The sequence below is a fragment of the Schistocerca cancellata genome, chromosome 5, assembly GCF_023864275.1.
Source record: "Schistocerca cancellata isolate TAMUIC-IGC-003103 chromosome 5, iqSchCanc2.1, whole genome shotgun sequence".
Taxonomy (NCBI): Eukaryota; Metazoa; Arthropoda; class Insecta; order Orthoptera; family Acrididae; genus Schistocerca; species Schistocerca cancellata.
In genome coordinates this window covers 32311433-32335563 of record NC_064630.1, presented here as the reverse complement: position 1 = coordinate 32335563, position 24131 = coordinate 32311433, and the positions used below count along the sequence as shown (strand labels likewise).

The following is a 24131-nucleotide window of genomic DNA, read 5'->3' as shown; positions in this document are numbered from 1 at the left end:
GTTGCGAAAAACTAGTTGCTTCAGTGACAACCACCACCTCTAGCAGTAACTCTCCGATGATATTCTTCATTCCTGTTACCCCACTGGACTCAACCTCTATGAGACTCTCTCCTCCATCTACTCATTCCCTACAACACCTGTCCCATACATCCTCCCACCACCACCTACTCCAGTCCAGTCACAAACATCATCTATCCCTTCAAAGGTAGGGCTACCTGTGAAATCAGTCATGTGGTCTACAAGCTAAGCTGCAACCGCTGTGCTGCATTCTATATAGGAATGATAACCAACAACCTGTCTGTCCGCATGAATGGCCATCGACAAACTGTGGCCGAGAAGCAAGTGGACCACCCTGTTGCTGAACACGCTGCCAAACATGATATCCTTCATTTCAATAACTGCTTCCTGTGCCAATGGATCCTTCCCACCAACACCAGCTTTTCTGAATTGCACAGGTGGGAACTTTCCCTGTAATACATCATACGTTCCCGTAACCCTCCTGGCCTCAACCTTCGTTAGTCACTATCCTCACCCATCCAGCCCCTTCCCTTTTCCCATTCCAGCACTACACAGCTGCCACCATTCCACCACCACACCAAGTCTTCTATTTCTCTCCTTTTCTGTTACTTCCCCCCCCTCCCCCCTTCGCCACCTCTCCCCTGTCCTCAGTCTAACCTGCAGCACTTCTCTGTCTGCCAGCCCCACCATACTATCCCTCCCCCTCCCCACTCCAGCCCTCCTTACGCCCACCCAGCCTCCACTCCCATCATGCACTGGTGCTGCTGCCTGCAGTGTGGTTTCAGTTGCCTGAGACTGCAGTCGTGTGTGTGTAAGCACACACGTGTGTGTATTGTTGACGAAGGCCTTAACGGCTGAAAGCTATAATTGTGAGAGTCTTTTTTGTCGTGGCTATCTGCGACTCATCATCTCCGCTGTATGGTGAGTGGCAACTTTTCTTCTCATAATATTGTTACTTATTCCTCTCCCTGTTCTCACTCCAGCACTACGCATGGCTTCTAGTCCGCCAACGTACTCACTGCCTTTTCCCCTCCTCTACTCTCCCTTTTGCATCCCCCCCTTGCCCCAACCACTCCAGACAGCTGCTCATGTAGATGCGGTTGCAGCCTGCAGTCAGGCCACAGCAGTTGGAGACGGTAGCCATGAGCGTGAGTTTTGCGAATGTGTGTTTGGTTTCTATTTCAGAAGGCCTTTTGGTCAAAAGCTTAAATGTCTAGCAGTCCCTTCATTGCGCCCATCTGTGACTCAAAGACTCCTCTATGTGGTGAATAGTAATATATGATTTTCATAGTATTGTTGATATTCCATCCTGGACTTTCCATTGTTTGATTTTGCCGTACAGAATACATCATATATTTCATCTGTGCCTTGTGTTTTGGGTACACATTTCAATTCTGTATCTTGAGTCCTTAAATGATTTTCCCCTTTATTACATACTGTTTTCCCACTTTTGTACGATGGCATCCTGAAAACTAATGCCTTCGAATTTTGTGTGTGACTGCTATGAAAGCTAAGTAAAACAAAGTGTATAAACATTCTATTATCTTTATTCTCCATGTCTACATATTTATTTCTTAATGAAAAGAGCCCAATTTGTTGATAACATCACAGTAGAATGTTTGATTTTGTTGACGGAGCCACAACCTCACCTCTGCATGCACCACTTCATCACTATCAAAGTAAATTGGTTGGAGCTGTTCTTTAAGTTTAGGAAACAGATGAAAAATCAGATGGAGCTATGTAGGCACTATATGGAGGATAATCAATGACAGTGAACCGAAAGTGTTGGGTTATTGCAGGTATTGCAGAACTCGTGTGTGGTCTGGTAGTGAGGGTGCTCGATGTGTGGACAAAATCTTTGAATTCAAAATTTGATTGCATCACACTGTTTCTCACTCACCAACATAGTTATGTTACTCACCACTATGATACATGCTACAAGTCAGAACCCTCTAGTGACAGAGGGTTGCAGCTTCCATCAGCAAATGGGGGGGAAATTAACCAAATAATAGGCGTTACATGTAACACTTCAATTAATGTTGAGAACAGAATAAAAAATTTAGAGACATTACTTTTCAGTACATCGCTTTAGTTATTTATGTAAATCGTGAAAAGTGCTCCTAACATAGTAAGCATAATTTTGAAGAAATTTTCCAAATGAGAAGTTACTTTGTGAAATACTGTTTCTTACAGACAAGATTATTACCTCATTTTTTGTTTCAGCACAGGCAACCTTAATTCATTCACCATCTCATAAAGAATGGATTGTATGATACTTTGGAGCTAAAAATTCTGTCTTCGCAATCTTGTGCATTGTGTGCTAATTTAAGAATGAAACTATTATGCCTTCAGAGATTACCATCCTTTCACAAATTTGAATTAGCATACAACCTGTCTTGGTCTATATCACAGATGCCCCAATTAAAACTTTAGACAAATCATTGTAACCAGCTTTTTTTTTTAAGTTCTATATTTCGTTAATTCCTTATAGGATTCAGTATTTCTGTACACAAATTTCACTGTTTAAGCAGACTGAGATGTATTAGACAGCAAAAAATACAGCACAACATACAAAAAAATAAAATTTCATCATTTATTTTCTAATTAAAATACATAAAAAAATCAGAGTTTCATACATGATCAATTAAAATTCCTGTTTTTAAAAGTTTGAGTTATGGTATTTGTATACTAAATTGTTGATTAGAAAAAAAAAATCACTAATCATCAAACAGCAGCCTTGTTCTTTGCCACTAAACCATACAGATATATTTAAAAAAGATTGTTACCATTAAAATAAAATCTATCAGCATATGAAAATGGATTCAAGTTACTCTCTTTTTCATCAACATAAAAACAATCACCCAGATATTAAACTGTCTTTGGCACCATGATCACAAATGATTATATAGCTACAAAGGCATCATTTTTGTCTTCACCCTCACCAGTTTTCGTGGACCGCAGCCTGTAAAATTATTATGCCGTAAATATGAAATATTAAGAGGAAGGTTTTGCCAAAAGTTATATTTTAATTAAGACTTACCTTTACACAATATATAATGGTAGTTTCAAAATGCAAATCAAATTACAAACGAAGTTTTCTTTTCAACACTTTCTTTTGTGTCACCCCAACACTCAAATTGTTAATTGAGGAGTCCTTTTCACGTTTTATTTGCAACTCACGATGTGTTTCAGTCAAATCAGCTGCCTGTAGACAAAAATAACATTGCCATCTTTTTAACTTTCCATAACTTCTTGTACACAAACTCCAGTTATATTTATTTATGATGCTACAATATTGCAGGGAGGAGGGAAATAGGGTTAACTGTGAGATCTATTGCTAGTAAAATCATGATCTCCGCACACTACTGTCAAAATGAACAGTTGATACCCTGTGTGTGTCTAAAGACAGTAACTTGCAGAGCTGTCAGTATGCATCATGTTACTGCTCTTGGGAAACAAATTATCAATCAATAATTAAGAACACTATACATGTGATGAACAACAGCAGAGATGCACTAGGAAATTAGTGGAACCACAATGTTTTATTGTTTTTCTACATGACAAAAAGCTCTAGGAGGAGGCACACATAAGCTGTTACAAGAAATAGTAGGGTTTCAAGCCAAAAGTTCCTTCATCTGGAGAAAGTGGGAGGGGTTGCAGGAAATTACGTTAATGAATGATCGACTAAGGTAGTCAGCCCAAATTGTTGATCAAACAAGGTAGAATATAAAGGAATTTCAAGATAAAAAACTGGCCTGATAAGGGAAAAAAGTGCTCAAGCTTCCAATTTAACAACCCCTACCTCTGCCAAAACTGCACATGCTTGTGCTGCCGTAAGTTGAGCACTTTCCACAAAATGTGTTTCATCACTGGGAAGTCCACAGAGAGTACAGGTAACACATGAAATGATGAACAAGCCAGACTATTAGAATGTGAAACAGTTTTCTCAAATCGGCAATTCACTAAAAACATCTAATGCAAGCATCGCAAACTAGTGTTTTGTCTTGTTGTACAGGAGTAGCTATGTCTCGTTAGGGTGACTTATTTTCGTATGAGTTGCTGGGAGGATGTTTGCCACAACCTTCCTTCTCAAAACCAAGGTGTGAACTTTGAAAGTTTCTTAGGCCATGTGCCACATTCTTCATTCTCTTTGACTCACATGTACTGTGGTACACAGCACAATGAAGTATCTTTCTGTAGGTTTTTGTAAATGGAAGCAAGTTCCCTGAATGTTTGAGTATTTTCTCTTATTCATTGGTTCTATGTGATAATCTGAACGGCACTCACAGGATTGGAGCAGATTAGATCTTATTCCATTGATTGTTCCTCATTTGCTCCATTGCCCTTAGGATCGTGTACATTTCTGCACTGATAACAGTAATAATCTACTTGTACACAAATCCCAAAGGCACAATGTGGAAAAATGAACAACATCCAGTTGTACCCAGCTCTTCAGACCACCCAGAGCGAACTACGATTGCTACATTGTGGTCATCTAAATGAGAGTAAAATTTCGGTTTAAAGAAAATAAATAGTATAAGTCTTCATGTACTCTATCAATTTTATACTCATCCTGGGCCTCATCTGTAACCAGAATGGAAAACTTGCTCCAACCTCATAATGAAACATTTAATAAAATTTCAATACTTACACTCCGGAGTTGTTTCCTCCCTCTAGTTGCAAATGGCTTGAATGCTCCACAGAACAACTGCCTGAACCATTGGATGGGATTTGGAATAACAAAATCCATATTAACCTGGCTTTAATTTATTTAGGCAGTGTTCGATTGTCAAATGTAAGGTTGAAAGCAGCAACCCCCCCCCCCCCCCCCTCCCCCTTATGATGATACTGCTGCTGCTGCTCTGATAGTAAGATGTCCATGGCATCACTGTATGTTGCTAAAATAAAGCATGCATTAATATACTACAATGGAACATGTTCAAGGAAGATGTAAGCCTGCTGAGATGTAACAGCTTCAATCGAAAAGGGCTTCATTTTGAAGTCTTTTCACAAATTTTAAAATTCCCATCATGACAGAGATACTTTCTCAAATCACCCATTATTTCACTTTATAACTAGAAACAATAGTTTGAGGAGTGAAGGTAACATTTCACTGAATAGTATAGGTGCTGTGTTGTAAAAAAGGCATATAAACAAGACAGACCTTAGTGCGCTTTATGATATATCCTCTTTCAGAGCTGCTGTCCTCGATCTCTGATAGCCATTACCCCATGCCCTCTGAATCTCTGCCCCATGACCATAACTCATCTTGCATCCACAACCTTCAGTCCAGAGACGGGTTTGATGCAGCTCTCCATGCTACTCTATCCTGTGCAAGCTTCTTCATCTCCCAGTACCTACTGCAACCTACATCCTTCTGAATCTGTTTAGTGTATTCATCTCTTGGTCTCCCTCTTCGATTTTTACCCTCCACACTGCCCTCCAATACTAAATTAGTGATCCCTTGATGCCTCACAATATCTAATCTTCAGATCTTTTTATATATAAAATTGAAATGTGCACATATCTACACTACTGGCCATTAAACTTGCTACACCAAGAAGAAATGCAGATGACAAACTGGTATTCGTTGGACAAATATATTATACTAGAACTGACATGTGATTACATTTTCACACAATTTGAGTGCATAGATCCTGAGAAATAAGTACCCACAACAACCACCTCTGGCCTAATAATGGCCGTGATACACCTGAGCAATGAGCCAAACGGAGCTTGGATGTCGTGTACAGGTACAGCTGCCCAAGCAGCTTCAACACGATACCACAGTTCATCGAGAGTAGTGACTGGCGTATTGTGACGAGCCAGTTGCTCGGCCACCATTGACCAGATGTTTTCAGTTGATGAGAGATCTGGAGAATGTGCTGGCCAGGGCAGCAGTCGAACATTTTCTGTATACAGAAAGGCCCGTAAAGGACCTGCAACATGCGGTCGTGCATTATCCTGCCAAACTGTAGGGTTTCGCAGCGATCGAATGAAGGGTAGAGCCACGGCTCATAACACATCTGTAATGTAACGTCCACTTTTCAAAGAGCCATCAATGTGAACACGAGGTGACCGAGATGTGTAACCAATGGCACCCTATACCACCATGCCGGGTGATACACCAGTATGGTGATGACGAATACATGCTTCCAATGTGCGTTTACCGCGATGTCGCCAAACACGGATGCGACCATCATGATGCTGTAAACAGAACCTAGATTCATCCGAAAAAATGACGTTTTGCTATTCGTGCACCCAGATTCGTTGTTGAGTACACCATCACAGGTGCTCCTGTCTGTGATGCAGTGTCAAGGGTAACCGCAGCCATGGTCTCCGAGCTGATAGTCCATACTGCTGCAAATGTCGTCAAACTGTTCGTGCAGTCTTGCAAACGTCCCCATCTGTTGACTCAGGGATCGAGACGTGGCTGCATGATGCATTACAGCCATGCGGATAAGATGCCTGTCATCTCGACTTCTAATGATATGAGGCAGTTGGGATCCAGCATGGCGTTCCGTATTACCCTCCTGAACCCACCGATTCCATATTCTGCTAAAAGTTAATGTATCTCGACCAACGCGAGCAGCAATGTCGTGATAAACCGCAATCGCAATAGGCTACAATCCAATCTTTATCAAAGTCGGAAACGTTATGGTACGCATTTCTCCTCCTTACATGAGCATCACAACAATGTTTCACCAGGCAACGCTGGTCAACTGCTGTTTGTGTATGAGAAATCGGTTGTAAACATTCCTCATGTCAGCACGTTGTAGGTGTCGCCACCAGCGCCAAACTTGTGTGAATGCTCTGAAAGTTAATCATTTGCATATCACAGCATCTTCTTCCTGTCGGGTATTTACTCGAATCTAAGCCGCACTTTTTTTCCGGTTTTTGTAATCCAAAAAACCGCCTGCGGCTTAGAATTGAGTGCAAAGCAAGCGGAAGTTCTGAAAAATGTCAGTAGGTGCCGCCGCAACTAACTTCTGCCGTTGAATATATGTAGCGCTCCACAGGCATCCTTTGTAGGCACAAAGATAAATACTGGCACCAAAACCTCTGCGCCAGTAAATAAGATAAAAAAAATAATAATAAAAAAAAATATAAATAAAAAAAAATAAAAAAAAAATTGGAAGACGAGCTTTTTTTCTCCGCCCGAGTTTCGACCACTGCATTTTCATACATTATCCAACAAAGTAAATACAAAATCCGTATTGTTCATCTTCGAATGTAGCAGAATTTTAATGTACTACGAAAATCCGACTGGCAAGACATGGATTTTTGTCAATATGGCCAACTCTACGTTCTGAATTTTTTCCTACCTGTGAGAAGAGATGGTTGCTAATAGAAACCTGATGAAATGTGAATCACATGCAGTATTCTCTTCACCATAAGAATAATACGAATATAAACATTTTGCCATGTATTCTTTCGTGTTTGCTTCTATCTCATTTAAATCCTGTCTGCCTAATAAACTACGAAACTAGAGTGAGACAACAGCAAACGCGGAAGAATATACGTATCGTGTCATGTTTATATTCGTATTACTCTTATGCCTAATAGTGATACAGTCAGAAATGAAGCACGGCAACTGACTAGATTTTTAAATCTAAGATGACTAATTTCTGTGCAGAATTTGATGTACTAAAGAAGCGGCCGCAAAGATTTTAAAATGGAGAAAAATTTTCGCCAAACTCTCGTTCAGAACATGTTCTATCATACGCAGTCTATTATTTGGTTTTTGTTGATCATTAGCAAAGAAAGCAGCAGTGTAAGTAACAACAAATAGCAGTCTCTTGCCATTGTTTTGCTAATGAGACGATTCCTCTCTTTTTTTAATTGTAGGCGGCGGTAGCGCGCACAAAAGCAAGCCATGCCGCGAGCAGCGACAGGCCGTAAACATGCACTATCAGAATGTCACAAACAATGCATGACTCAGTATAGTAATGCATTTTAAGCTTAGAGTGACTGACGTAAACACCTATAACTTAGAAAATGGCACTTATCAGATCAAAGCAAAATAAGCAATCGATTCAAACCAGACGAAGCACGTGAAAAAGGAAGGGTATCCGTATAAATACGGACGGAGCGCCTGATGCATAGCAATGGGTACTTGGTAAAGCTTAACTGCTAAGCTTACGACTCAAACCAAACTACTGTAGCTGTATCGTCATTCAGTCGACCTAAATTGTGTCTCATATTACAATGGACCAACTTTGTTTCGATTTGGAGGTGCGGCCTAAAACTTTTCTCTCCCCTTGAATTTCGAGTCTCAAATTTCAGGTGCGGCTTAGATTTGGGAATTTTTTTTTCCCTTTATTTCGAGTCTCATTTTTCAGGTGCGGCTTAGATTCGAGTGAATACGGTATGCAGAAACTGTTTTATTTGTATTTATTAACAGTCACAGGCCTCATAATGCCGTCCCTTATGGACGAAATATTCAAATGTGTCATAGGGTGCTGCCCTCCATTCAGTCATGACCTGACAGTTTGATTACTCTTGCACAGAAACAAATCCATACAATGGAGGGAGGAGGAGCTGTTGTAGAACAGTGTTGATAGATGAGAAGCCCCAATCACTTCCCACTATGCAGTGTGTATGAGGGCTGAAGGGTATGTGTTGATGATTGTATCATCCTTATGGTGTAGAGGGGTTAACAATCAAATATAGTGGTAGCTGAATCAAGTTTGTGGTAATATAGACATGGAAGCATTCACCGTACCCCCAATATCTAGTAACCCAAGATTTCTCAAACATATACCTATATAGAGGACTAGCCACATTCCTTTACCTTTTAGTATGACCCTGGAACTGTGTAGTTTATCAAAGCTACAGATACACTGAAGAGCCAAACAAACTGGTACATCTGCCTAATATCTTATAGGACCTCACGAGCACACAGAAGTGCCGCAATAAGACGTGGCATGAGTTGAGTAATGTGTGTAGTGCTGGAGGGAATTGACATCATGAATCCTGCAGGGCTGTCTATAAATGTGTAAGAGGGAGTGGAGATCTCTTATGAACTGCACGCTGCAAGGCATCCCACATATGCTCAATAATGTTCATGTCTGTGGAGTTTGGCAGCCAGCGGAAGTGTTTAAACTCAAAAGAGTGCTCCTGGAGCCACTCTGTAGCAATTCTGGATGTGTTAGTGTCGCATTGTCCTGCTGGAATTGCCCAAGTCTGTCGGAATGCACAATGGATATGCATGGATGCAGGTGATCACACAGGATGCTTACTATGTGTCACCTGTCAGAGATGTACCTAGACGTATGAGGGGCCCCATCACATATCACTCAAACTGCACATGCCCCACACCACTATAGAGCCTCCACTAGCTTGAGCAGGCCCTGCTGACATGCAGGGGCCACGGATTCACGAGGTTGTCTCCATACCCGTAAACAACCATCTGCTCTATACAATATGAAACGAGACTCGTCTGACCAGGCAACATGTTTCCAGTCATCAACAGTCCAATGTCAGTGTTGACAGGCCCAGGCAACAAGGCATAAAGCTTGCAGTCATCAAGGATACATGAATGGGCCTTCCATTCTGAAAGCTCATATCGATGATGTTTCGTTGAATGGTTTGCAAGCTGACAGTTGCTGATGGCCCAGCACTGAAATCTGCAGTTCTTACAAGATCTTTTTCCAGCCACAGCAATGTTGGAGATTTGATGTTTTACCAGATTCCTGATATTCACGGTACTCCCCACTTCATCGCTACATCCGAGATAGTGTGTCCCATCGCCCGTGTGCCGAATGTAACATCACGTTCAAACTCACTTAAATTCTGATAACCTGCCATTGTAGGAGCAGTAACCGATCGAACAATTGCGCCACACACTTGTTGTCTTTTATAGGCGCTGGCAATAGGAGCACCTAATTCTGCCTGATTACATACGTCCGTATTTGAAGACGCGTGCGTACACCAGTTTTTTTGGCACTTCAGTATATGAATATTATGCATTGTTGTATGTTCATTGTTATTTGCCCATATTATCATTCAATTTATGTACATTTGAGGATGAAATTGAACAGAAGGCTAAACTTTAATTTGATTATGTGCAAGTGAATATAGGGCATAGGAAAGCTAGGCTAAAAACTGTACAGAAAAGATAATAAAACTGTCACTATAGTCGAAACATGAATAATTAGTACTGACAGTTCATGTGGCCATTTGGCAGTGTTGCCAGATGAGACGTATGACACGATGGTCACTCTGACTCATTTTATTAACAGCAAGAACATAATATGTGATGTCATCTGAAGAGAAAGGTACAAAAGCAAAGTTGATGCCTTGCAATGCAACAACAGAAGACGGTCACTGAAAGCCACATCAACAAATGAGTCACACTGGCGAAACAGCACGCAGAAACATTCTGCTACACCATCGCAGCCACTCTTCTACACAGTACCGCTCAGCCCAGTCTGCGACAGCATCGACTTCTAGTAGGCCAGCTGTGTGACCACTTTATGAGACAGAACACAACATGAAAGTTATTGTTAAATTTACTCTGAGTGAAGATTTGTGTTTTGTCTATATCAATTGATAACGATAATATGCAGGGATAGTTGCAAATACTCATAGTCCTGTGGACATGGACTGAACAAAATTAAGTAATACTTCTTATCTGTGTTATAATAAAGTGAACTAATATTTTATGTGTTATACTATCCACTAATTCTCCTCCTGGAGCAAAGTAAAGAACACACCATATTACTGATGAGTGTGTTTCTATCTGGTACAATAATATTTATCGGCATAAATTTATTTACAATTACTAGGTCCAATACGTAAGTTTGAAAAAAATAAAAAAAATTAATAAAAGAAAAGGACGAAGAAACTATTCTGTATCTGGTACATTACATCATCTAAAGTTGTTTGTTATATTTAATTATAACAACATGAATTATTTTTACAGTTATGCAACACTTATATCATTTTTCATTTTCATTACTAACTTCTTCTACCAACCGATGGCAGAAGAAACTATCAGCACAACTTTAAATTGATGTCTTTCTAGTAAATTGGTGTCTTTCTAGTAGCTAAAGTTTGTTCCTCAACTTAAACAGAATGATGTGAAGCAATATCCATGACAATAACTGATGGCTTTATAAGATTTGTCAGAAGAGAAGTTTCAAACACTTCTAAAAATACACCATTTGTCTTTTCACTATAATAGTTGTTGTTTCTGAATAAAACATTAATATGCAGTTTTTGTACAAAACCATCTGATGTACGTGCATGTAACATAACAAATCAACACATCAACAAATATGAACTTACTGCCGTTAAAAAGATTGTCTTTCTGAAGAGACATGAAATGTTTCTTTAATGTCAGACAAGCCTTTAACTTGCAATAGTGCTAGGCTTGCAAATTTCAAACTTGGATCAGTTAGAGATAAACCAGAAAAAAACCTAAAACAGAATACCCTACAAACCAAATTTGGTAAAGTGAAGATTATAGATTTGTGACATAGTCTTCTAAAAATAAGCAATAATAGTTTTAACAGTTCTCAATAAATATGATGGCATACAATAAATTAAAACAAGCCTTACATTACTTCTAGTTAAGTGATTGCTCTCTGTGCTATCACTGTCATCTGATGCTGGTTCTTCTTTGATATTTGTTTGTATTTCTTGCTTCACTGGATTTGCATCTTTACTGAAAATAAAATAAAGGAAAATGAGTATTTTTAAAGCAAACAACCTACATGTTAAAAAAGCAATAACAGACTGTTAAATATTTACTACACAAAATAAAGTTCCTATTCTTTAAATGTCAAAATACAATCACAGCATTCTGAATAGAAAAATGAGCAGAAAAGAAAAGTTCCGTTTCACACTTTCAGTTGTGGTAGTCCCTTAGGAGAATGGAAAAGGCAGAAAACTGAAAATGGTTAGGAAAACAATCTATGAAATGAAAGATAGAAAAAGTGCACTTCTAACCAAGAATTAAAGCATTTGTCTTTCATTTTAAACTTCATACATATTAATTCGATTTCACCTTTATCATTTATCTTCTTGCACATCTTGTCACCTGATAAACAATATGCAATCTGCCAGTATAAGATTCAACATCTGATACGCTGCCCTGCCACTGTGCAAATATCACTGAGCCCATAAAACAATGTTTTCTTCTCTGAATAGCTGTTGTAATTTGGCATTAATTCATTAGCTTAATGAGGCATTTTTTACCATAGCTAAATAGTTTTTAATTCACTAATTTTTTTCACATTAGTCTTATATCAAATGTTAATAATTTAACAATGAGAACAGTCAATTATTGATGAAATTATTTAATTGGATAGATAAAAAAATCTATTCACCAAGTGGTGGCAGAACACACACATAAAAGACTGTTGTGATTGGCAAGCTTTCAGAGCCAGTGGCTCCTCCTTCAGGCAGAAGGGGTGAAGGGGAAGGAAGAAGGGTGAATGGAAAGGACTGGAGAGGTCTAGGAAAAGGGGTAGATTTTTGGGAAACAAAATTAATGATTTGGTGATAGTCATGCCGATATAGGAGGCTGAACAGTGTTTACATAATAGCTGGTATATGACGTGTCATTTCGCAGGTGGCTCTCCCTTTGATAGTATTGTTTTGCCAGTTATGCTATTATAGGTGGTGGTAGGAGGATGCATAGGGCAAGTCTTGCAGCAGGGACAGTCACAAGGATAGGAACCATAAGGTAGGGAGATGGATGCAGAAGGAGCATAGAGTCTGACAAGAATATTGCGGAAATTGGGAGGGTGACGGAAAGCTATTCTTGGTGTGGTGGTCAGAATTACAGAGAGAATGGATCTCATTTCAGGGCATGATTTTAGGAAGTCATGGCCCTGTCAAAGTAGTTGATTAACACATTCCAGACCAGGATAATACTGAGTCACCAATGGCATGCTCCGAAGCTGGTACTGCTGATCCCTCCACAAAGGCAGAGTGTATCTACTGGCAACTCGCAATATCCTGTTGCAGAACATAGTCTACAACATGACATTCATGACCTTGGCACCTGTTTCACCATACGCGCCATCTGGAGTCTTCCCCCAGACACCAGTTTCTCAGAACTCCGCAGGTGGGAACTAGCACTACACCATGTCCTTAGTTCTTGCCACCCTCCTAGCATTAATTTACATTAATTTCTTCCGTCTCAGCTTTTCTTCACTGTAACTACTCTTCGCTTCACTCGGTTTCAGTTTTCTACATCTTTCATTGTCTTTTCTGTCTATTTTTCACCACTCCCTCCCACTTCCATTGCGTACAATGCACTTAGCTTACTCACTCTTATTAACTCATGCATGATGTTTTAGAAGTAATGTCTGTCTTGCATATTACCCGTTTTCCACCTTTAAGCTCTCAGGATTTCAAATCTCGATGATGCAATCCCCAACAATTAGTTTTTCCTTCTCATCCCGTGTGGTAAGTCTCCCTGATCTGCTGTTCTGTGTGACTTTCCCAGAATTTACCCCTTTTCCTAGACCTCTCCAGTCCTTTCCCTTCACTCTTCTTCCTTCCCCTTCAACCCTTCCGCCTGAAGAAGGAGCCACTGGCTTTTATGTGTGTGTTCTGCCACCACTTGGTGAGTAAAACATTAATAACTGTCATTTCTGACAGCCAACTGAGAGTTTCTTTGGATGCACTTAATTTAAAATCTTTGATCTCACAAAATTCACAGCCTCTTGTATTTGCCTTTGCACCTGTCAATACCACGTGTTCTTCATTTGTACTGTATAAAATATTTTTCCATGAACAAAGGGATCAGTTAATAAACATAATCACTAGCAAAAGTAGAAAACTGGATCAATGGGCCTTTATTAGCATTTTAATTGCAGAACATGGGAAAGGCACCATCCTCCTCCTGTACGTGGAACTTCATTGTATCATAGCAACTTGACAAGACATATTACAAACAAGAAGTAAGTTTTGAAGTATAAAATCAGATACGTTACCATTAAAAAGCAGAGTTTAACACAGATAATGGATTCTTTTGCAATGCACTAAGGCATTAAAAAAGGAACTATATTCTACAAACACTGGACTACTGTTTTTGCACACAAACAAATATCTTTCAATGGCTTACGGACTGCTGATTAAAAGGCAGCTTCAGTGGTGTCGCATGAGCAGCTAGGTAAGCAAAGGTAAAGTCATACATAAATCCAACTTTACTAGACAAACTTTATATGACTAGGGTGTAGTACTTGCCTGAAAGGTTGCCTACTAATTACTGTTGCCTACTAATGACTGCTTTATCGCAATGATCTGAGTGGTTAAAATGAGATCCCCTACACCCAGATAGACAATGTCCCACTGCATGGTGCACACTGAAATATGCCCTGAGCTAACAGTTTTAATGGATTAATGCAGCGGTTGTCAAACCTGTTATGATCTCCAAAAGCAAAGTTACATCGTGTAAACGACAGCAGGATTTTACAAGGCCAGCAACTGCATCAACACCTTTCTGAATAACACACGGATTTACTGTAGTGAAGAACTGTCCATCTTCAGTACGTGGAACCACGAGGAACCATGGTGCACCTGGGAGGGTCTTTGAATTGTTAGCCTCATTCCTTTTTTTTTTTTTTTTTTGTGGTTTTAGGGCGCACAACTTCAATGGTCATTAGCGCCCTGACTACTCTAAGAATGCACCGCGAGGCACAAGTGGACAACAACAACTAAAAGGGAAAACGTGATAAAAGACAGACTGACAGGCATAGGATTAAAAAACAGCATCATCAAATGTCCTGAGAGAGGTTTGTCAAATTGATAAAACGAAGAACACGAGCAACTGCTCGTGGGTCATCCGCTAAAATGGCATCGAAAGTACTTGGCAGGTTAAGATCTAGATGCAGTGTGTTAAAATATGGACAGGACATTAAAATGTGTCGAACCGTCAGCAAGTGCCCACATGGGCAGAACGGCGCTGGCGCAGCCGTCAGCAGATGGCGATGGCTGAACCGGCAGTGTCCAATTCTTAACCGGGCCAAAACTACCTCCTCCCACCGAGAAGGGCATGAGGAGGACGTCCAAGCCACGGGAAGAGGTTTTAAGGCCCGAAGCTTGTTGTCTGTAAGTGCAGCCCAATCGGCATGCCACAGCGACACAATGTGCCGACAAATGACCCTGCTAAAATCGGACGAAGGGACACAACAAGAAGCTGTCCGAGGCTGGAGGACCGCAGCCTTGGCCGCGGCATCTGCAGCTTCGTTCCCAGGGATACCGACATGGCCAGGAACCCACATAAAGCTAACCGGAGAACCGACGTCCACCAGCTGCTGAAGAGAGCGTTGGATCCGGTGTACGAAAGGGTGAACCGGGTACGGATCACTGAGGCTCTGGATGGCGCTCAGGGAGTCGGAGCAGATGACATAAGCAGAATGTCGGTGGCGGCAGATGTAAAGAACAGCCTGGTAGAGGGCAAAGAGCTCAGCTGTGAAGACCGAACAATGGCCATGGAGCAGGTATTTGAAACTTTGTGCCCCGACAATAAAGGAACACCCGACCCCGTCATTGGTCTTAGAGCCATCTGTATAAATGAAAGTCATGTTGATGAAGTTCGAACGAAGTTCCAAAAAACGGGAGTGGTAGACCGAACCGGGGGTAACCTCTTTTGGGAGCGAGCTGAGGTCAAGGTGAACGCGGACCTGAGCCTGGAGCCAAGGTGGCGTGTGGCTCTCGCCCACTCGAAAGGTTGCAGGGAGTGAAAAATTAAGGTGTTGAAGGAGGCGACGAAAGCGAACTCCAGGGGGTAGCAGGGCAGAGACATACAACCCGTATTGACGGTCGAGAGAGTCGTCAAAAAAGGAACGATAAGACGGATGGTCGGGCATTGACAGTAGCCGACAGGCATACCAACAAAGCAGTATATCGCGCCGGTAGGTGAGTGGCAATTCGCCAGCGTCAGCATGAAGACTCTCTATGGGACTAGTATAAAATGCTCCGATCGCAAGTCGTAAACCCCGATGTTGTATGGAGTTGAGGCGGCGTAAGATGGATGGCCGTGCAGAGGAGTATACAAAGCTCCCATAATCCAGCTTGGAGCGGACGATCGACCGATATAGACGAAGTAGGACAGTTCGATCCGCTCCCCACGACATACCACTGAGAACACGGAGGACATTTAAAGAACGGGTACAATGGGCGGCCAAATATGACACATGTGGAGACCAGCTAAGTTTCCTGTCAAATGTAAGGCCTAAAAATTTGGTTGTCTCCACGATTGGGAGAGCAATGGGACCGAGTCGTAAGGACGGTGGGAGAAACTCTTTGTAGCGCCAGAAGTTAATACAGTCTTTTCGGCAGAAAAACGGAAGCCATTGGCGACACTCCAGGAGTAAAGACGGTCAAGAGAACGCTGAAGACAGCGCTCCAGGACACGTGTACACTGAGCGCTGCAATAGATGGTAAAATCGTCCACAAAAAGGGAGCCTGATACATCAGCTGGGAGGCAATCCATTATTGGATTGATCGCGATGGCGAAGAGAGCGACGCTCAAAACTGAGCCCTGTGGCACCCCATTCTCCTGGCGAAAGGTGTCGGACAGGACAGAACCCACACGTACCCTGAACTGTCGATCCATTAAAAAGGAACGAATAAAAAGAGGGAGGCGACCGCGAAGGCCCCATGTATGCATGGTGCGGAGAATGCCCGCCCTCCAAAAGGTGTCGTAAGCCTTCTCCAAATCAAAGAACACAGCCGTGGTCGGGCGCTTCCGCAAGAAGTTATTCATAATGAAGGTCGACAAGGTAACCAGATGGTCAACAGCAGAGCGGCGCCTACGAAATCCACATTGTACATTGGTAAGTAGGCGTCGAGACTCGAGCAGCCAAACCAATTGAGAGTTAACCATTCGCTCCATCACTTTACAGACACAGCTGGTAAGCGAGATAGGTCGATAACTGGAAGGCAAGTGCTTGTCCTTCCCCGGCTTAGGAATCGGGACAACAATAGACTCGCGCCAGCATGCGGGAACATGTCCCTCAATCCAGATGCGATTGTATGTACGAAGAAGAAAACCTTTACCCGCAGGAGAAAGGTTCTTCAGCATCTGAATATGAATAGAATCAGGCCCTGGAGCGGAGGACCGTGATCGGCCAAGTGCGTTTTCGAGTTCCCGCATGGTGAATGGGGCATTATAACTTTCACAATTCGAGGAGCGGAAGTCAGGTGGCCTAGCCTCATCTGCCTGTTTGAGGGGGAGGAAGGCAGGGTGGTAATGAGCGGAGCTCGAAACCTCTGCGAAAAAGCGGCCGAAGGCATTGGAGACAGCCTCAGGGGCCACAAGGACGTCATTCGCGACCTTCAAGCCAGAAACTGGGGAGTGGACCTTAGTGCCAGATAGCCGGCGCAGGCTACCCCAGACAACAGAAGAAGGAGTAAAACTGTTGAAGGTGCTTGTGAAAGCAGCCCAGCTGGCTTTCTTGCTTTCTTTAATAATACGACGACACTGAGCACGTAATCGTTTATAATTAATACAATTCGCCACTGTAGGGTGGCGTTTAAAGGTGCGTAAAGCACGTCGACGAGCACGTAAAGCGTCTCTACATGCTGCGGTCCACCAGGGGCCGGTACGCGACGTGGAGAAGAAGTAGGGTGAGGGATGGAATATTCAGCAGCAGTGAGAATGACTTCCGTGAGGTGTGCGACCTGACGATCGCAGCTTGTGAAGGTTTGATCCTGAAAGGTCGCCCTGGAAGAGAAGAGCCCCCAGTCTGCCTTGGAGATGGTCCAACTAGAGGAGCACGGAGAGGGAGTATGCTGCAGGAGATGGATAACACACGGGAAGTGGTCACTCGAATATGTATCAGCAAGTGCATACCACTCAAACCGGCGTGCAAGTTGGGGAGTACATATAGAGAGGTCTAAATGGGAATAGGTGTGAGATGTGTCCGAAAGAAAAGTAGGGGCGCCAGTATTGAGGCAGACAAGATTGAGCTGGTTGAAAAGGTCTGCTAACAAGGAGCCCCTTGGGCAGGATGCTGGAGAGCCCCAAAGGGGATGGTGGGCATTGAAGTCTCCAGTTAACAAAAATGGTGCAGGTAGCTGAGCAATAAGTTGCACCATGTCTGCCCTGGTAACGGCAGATGAAGATGGACTGTAAACGGTACAAAAGGAAAACGTAAAAGTGGGGAGAGTAATGCGGATGGCAGCTGCCTGCAGGCCGGTGTGCAACGTGATGGGATCGTAGTAAATATCATCCCGGACCAGCAACATAACCCCTCCATGAGCTGGGACACCTACCACGGGGGGTAGGTCAAAACGCACAGAGGTGTAGTGTGCCAAGGCAATTTGATCGCATGGGCGTAGCTTCGTTTCCTGGAGGGCTACGACGAGCGGACGGTGCAAGCGGAGCAGCAACTTCAAGTCCTCTCAGTTGGAGCGAATGCTGCGAATATTCCAGCGAATAAGTGTCATCGTAAGAAAAGGAAGATGAAAAAAGGGGTCACCTCGAAGGCCGCTGAGGGCATGGCTTCGAGCGAGCACCGCCGCCGCTATCAGTAGGCGGACAGTCATCGTCCATTGGGTCCATAGGTTCATCGGCCATCTCGGGAGGATGGCCGGGAGGGGGAGCTTCCTCCGCCGGTGAATGGCCAGATGTACGGCTACCAGCGGTGCGGCCAGGCGAAACGGATGACGGCCTAGGGCGGCAACCGCTGGGTGGCGCAGGAGAAGAAATCCGCCGTGGCGGAGAAGGAGAACTGTGCTTCCTATGAGCCTTTTTGGAAGGACATTTGGTGGAAGTACCGGTCGAAGGCTGGGAGGTCGAGGAACGTAGGACGTCTGCACGGGATGGTTCCTTCTTGAAGGCCCGTGCATCTGACTTCGGGGTCTTCGTCTTAGCAGAAGCTGATGAAGGGGCTGGTGTCTGTGGGGTGATGGGAGGAAGAGGAGACGTCGACCGCACGATCTTAGCACTGGCCGAACAGACGACCGTGGTGCTGAAGGTCAGATCGCATGTCTGGGTTGCTACCTCCCTGGTAGTCCGAGGAGAGGCGAGGACAGTACTGTATTTCCCCGCTGGGAGCAGCGCGGGCTTCCTACTAGCCAATAGCTTGCGAGCAGCCGAGGTGGACACTTTCTCTTTGACCCGAATTTCTTGGATACAGCGTTCTTCCTTATAGACAGGACAGTCGCGGGAGGATGCGGCATGGTCACCCTGACAGTTCACACAACGAGGAGACGGAGGTGGACAGTCACCCTCATGGGCATCCCTGCCACAAGTGACACATTTAGCCGCATTGGAACAAGACTGTCGAGTGTGATTGAAACGCTGACACTGGTAGCAGCGCGTAGGTGTCGGGACATAGGGGTGAACAGAAATAACCTCATATCCCGCCTTGATGCGCGATGGCAGCTTAACACTATCGAAGGTCAAGAAAAGTGTCCGGGTTGGTACAAGGTCATTGTTGACCTTTTTCATGACCCTATGGACAGCCGTCACGCCCTGCTCAGCGAGGAAAGATTGAATCTCCTCGTCAGTCAATCCGTCGAGGGAGCTAGTATAGACTACACCACGAGACGAATTCAAAGTTCGGTGGGCCTCCACCCGGACAGGGAACGTGTACAGGAGTGTGGCCCGAAGCAGTTTTTGAGCCTGAAAGGCACTCTCAGTTTCTAGTAATAAGGTACCGTTACGCAACCTGGTTCAAGATTTGACAGATCCGGCTATGGCATCTACGCCCTTCTGGATAACGAAAGGGTTGACAGAGGAAAAATCCTTTCCGTCCTCAGATCGAGAAACGATGAGGAACTGTGGGGCAGGCGGTAGTACTTTTGTCACTGGTGGCTGGTCACGTTTCTGTTTTTGGGCAGAAGTCGAAAGCAATGGAGTAGAATCCATTGCGGAGGAATCCCCCATGATTGCCAGCGTCTCCGATGGCGCGCTCCTTCCTTGTGGGGACCCTCTCAGAGGGCACTCCCACCTTAGGTGAATGTTTACACCTCAGGTCACACCTCCCGAGAAACAGACGGAGGGACCAATTGGCATGGTCAGAAGGTATCAGCTCAGGCAATCACCCCTCCCCGGGCCTGGCCTTTACCAGGGGGTACGCGCGTGCCTTACATGTCTACCCAGGGCGGGGTCGGCCTTCAGGCACGCACAGGGAGGAAGGAAGAAGAGGAAAAAGAAGAGAGAGAGAGGGAGAAAGAGGACAGACTGTCTCAAACGCCGAGGCGGAGACCAGAGAAGGCAAGGAGAAGAAGGCAATGAGAAAGCAAGGAGAAGAAGGCAATGAGAAGGCAAGGAGAAGAAGGCAATGAGAAGGCAAGGAGAAAAAGGCAATGAGAAGGCAAGGAGAAAAAGGCAATGAGAAGGCAAGGAGAAGTCAAGGGAAAGAGTAAGGAAGACAATGAGGTGGAGAAGAGCAAAGAAAGGAACCAACAAAAGGAAGGAAGAAACGAGAAGTGAAAAACCAGAAAGACCACAATTATAGGTCGTGGAACCGTCCGTCTCCGGACGCAGGTGCTAACTACCCCCGTGAGGGGGATGGACTCCTTTTAGTCGCCTCTTACGACAGGCAGGAATACCTCGGGCCTATTCTAATCCCCGGACCCGCAGGGGGGAGCCTCATTCCGTTTACATTTCGTAGTTGTTGACTGTGAAGATGATTGGCTCATTGCGAGAAAATCCCCGATTGCCAGGGTCTGCAATGGCACACTCCTTCAATTTGGGGGCCCCCTTCAGAAAGGTGTGCAGCCGCTTTAGGGATTGTTCACACCTCAGGTCACACCTCCCGAACACCAGACAGAGGGACTAATCGGCAATTTGGGAAGGTAGCAGCTCAGGCAATCACTCCTCCCTGGGCCTGACCTGTACCAGGGGGTACATGCAAAATCCTACCTGTTGACCTGGGGCTGGGAATTATGCATTACTGAGTCACCTGTTACACATCAGATGCATGTGCTGGCCTTCAGGAGCACACAGGGAGGAAGAAGAAAAAGAGGAACCTCAAATGCCAAAGTGGAGGAAGGATAGAAGATGGCGACCAAAGAAAGAAAAAAGGAACAAAAAACAGTGAAGATTATTCTGATATTTACTACCGAAAATGCAGAATACATTTCCAAAAACAGCCTAGACATGTCCCCGAAGGGAGGGGAAAAAGGATACCAAGAGGATAGACATGCAGCGTGGGAGGGAAAGATGCAGCAAAGGCTGGGGCCGCATGGTAGTCAAGCATGAACCCACCAAAGAGCAGTGATCCCCCTGGGGTGTGAAAAGGTAGTGTTATACTCTGCACCCAGCTTCCTCCCTGACTGGCAAGTGACTGAGGTGACTGCCATGTGCCAACTATAATTTCTTCACCCACCGAGTGAGGTAGTGCGTTGGACTCGTATTCGGGAGGACAATGGTACAAATGTGCATCTGGCCATCCTGAATTAGTTTTTCCGTGACTTCCCTAAACTGCTTAAGACAAATGTTGGGACATTTCTTTTGAAAGGGCACAGACTACTTACTTCCTCATCCTTCCTCAACACAAGCTTTTTCTCCATACCAGTGACCTTGTAGTTGGGTACTAAACACTAATTTCCTTCCTTTCATTTCTAATTCATCCAGTATATTTTTGATTAGATGAGGAAGTCAGGCACAGCCAACAGTAGTAAAGGTAGATATTTATTCATCATCAAATTCTGATGTGGATAAGTTACCCTTCAGAAGCTATCTAATGTTAACACTTGTTACCATTCGAAAGTGGTAAAGAATAAATATTTGCCATTCACATCCATTGGTTGCACCTGGCTCCTTCATTGAATACAGTACTGTCCAATTGCTAACAATGATCCCAAGTTTATGATAGTAAAGTCCTTAAATATAGGGAATAAGAATTTTAAATTGCCATGTGCTGGTCTGACAACTGCTATTATATTTTAAGGGAGGGATTCACGCGAGTCTACTACCAGAACGGGAGACCAGTGTTGGCACACTCCATTTTGACAGTGATTAGATTTTTAGCCACATATTCACATTAGATTTTTAGCCACATATTCACAGGAGGTGAGTGTTGGCACTAACTGGAATAATTGTTGTCGTGGCATGGGTCAGACAGGATTTGCCACTAACAGAATTTCAAAGAATGACTGCCCAAATGTTTGCGAGTAGAAAATAACAAAGTGCCACTGATCAGTTTTTAATAAGCTAAGCAGAAGAATTCACATTTCTAATTAAATCCTCTCTTCCTTACCCCTGCAAAAATTGATTTCACTTGCTGTGCACAACATTATAATGTTCATGTCACTTTAGGGGTGTGGGAAGGGAAGGGACTCATTTGTAATTTGATCACCAAGTTACTATCAAACCCAAGTCTGGGATTAGTGTGTTTTGTTCCTGAAATTGATTTCTAAGTACTTTTAAGCAAGATCAGATCATTAAAAAATATTTAACATTATTAAAATGGCCACATAAGCTTTACTGGAGTGGATATTGTGGGTTTGGGGAACCCTCCCACATTTTGCCCAGCTAAAAGTACATTATTTCCTGGATGAAAATACACTTTTTCCATGTTAAGTGACAGCATATTTTCCCTCAGAGCTGTAAAACTTAGCAATCCTTTGAATGGTAAAGGTTTCATACAGCAGCGGAGAACATCCTGGTGCTTTGGGAAACAAGAAACAGCAGAAACACAATGTGTTTTGGAAAGATCTTTGATGCACAGCAATATGTACACTGCATATTTTCTTATTACGAAAGTATAAACATGAATTCCACCAAATACAGCACATTAGTTTCCGAAGCAATGAAATCGAGACTGCAATGTGCTTTTGTCCACCATTCGTACCTCATCTCATGTGATCTCGCCAGCTGATGACGGCAGAGATTCAGAGCACAGGACACATGATGCAGTCAGCCCATAGCAACATCAATGTTAAGTGGCTTACACACAAAAATACGAAAAGTTAATGCTTGAAATTAATATACATACACTATATGACCAAAAGTATCCAGACACCTGGCTGAAAATGACAAAAGTTCGTGGTGCTATCCATTGATAATGCTGGAATTCAATATGGTGTTGGCCCACCCTTAGCTTTGATGACAGCTTACACTCTCACAGGCATACTTTCAATCAGGTGCTGGAAGGTTTCTTGTGGAAGGGCAACCCATTCTTCACAGAGTTGCACTGATGAGAAGTATTGAGGTCGGTTGGTGAGGTCTGGCACAAAGTTGGCGTTCCAAAACGCCCCAAAGGTGTTCGATAGGATTCATGTCAAGACTCTGTGCAGGCCAGTCCATTAAAGGGATCTTATTATTGTGTAAGGGCTCCGTCACAGTCTGTGCATTATGAAAAGGTGCTCAGTCACGAAAGATGCAATTGCCATCCCCAAATTGCTCTTCAAAAGTGGGAAGCGAGAAGGTGCTTAAAGCATCAATGTAGGCCCGTGGTACGATAGTGGCACGCAAAACAACAAGGGGTGTAAGCCCCCTACCAAAAAAAAAACACGACCACACCATAACACCACCGTCTCCAAATTTTACTGTTGGCACTACACACACTGGCAGATGACGTTCACCGGGCATTCACCATACTCATACCCTGCCATCGGATCGCCACATCGCGTACCGTGATTCGTCACTCCACACAACATTTTTCCACTGTTCAATCGTCCAATGTTTACACTCCTCACATCAAGCAAGGTGTCATTTGGCATTTACTGGCCTGATATGTGGCTTATCAGCAGCTGCTCGACCAAAAAAATCCAAGTTTTCTCACCTTACGCCTAACTGTCATAGTACTTGCAGCAGATCCTGATGCAGTTTGGAATTCCTGTGTGATGGTCTGAATAGATGTCTGCCTATTACGCATTATTACCTTCTTTGACTGTCAGTGGTCTCTGTCAGTCAACATATGAGGTCATCCTGTATGCTTTTGTGCTGTATATGTCCATTCATGTTTTCACTTCACTATCACGTCAGAAACAGTGCACCTAGGGATGTTTAGGAGTGTGAAAATCTCACGTACAGACGTATGACACAAGTGACACCCAATCACCTGACCACGTTCGAAGCCTGTGAGTTCTGTGGAGCATCCCGTTCTGCTCTCTCACAATGTCTAATGGCTACTGAGGTCGCTAATATGGAGTACCTGGCAGTAGGTGGCAGTACAATGCACCTAATCTGA

General features: G+C 43.5%; 1 protein-coding gene across 1 annotated transcript in view; it reads right to left on the bottom strand.

The window, feature by feature from the left end:
• Nucleotides 1-2653: 2653 nt before the first annotated feature.
• Nucleotides 2654-24131, bottom strand: part of LOC126188177 (non-homologous end-joining factor 1-like) — a 137145-nt gene continuing 115667 nt past the window's right edge. Inside the window, exons 5-7 of the mRNA XM_049929698.1 lie at nucleotides 11584-11689; nucleotides 3059-3223; nucleotides 2654-2980 (exon numbers count right to left, since the gene is read on the bottom strand). Coding sequence (XP_049785655.1) covers nucleotides 3101-3223; nucleotides 11584-11689 — 229 coding nt within the window. The 3' untranslated portion in view covers nucleotides 2654-2980; nucleotides 3059-3100. The remainder of the gene's footprint in view (nucleotides 2981-3058; nucleotides 3224-11583; nucleotides 11690-24131) is intronic.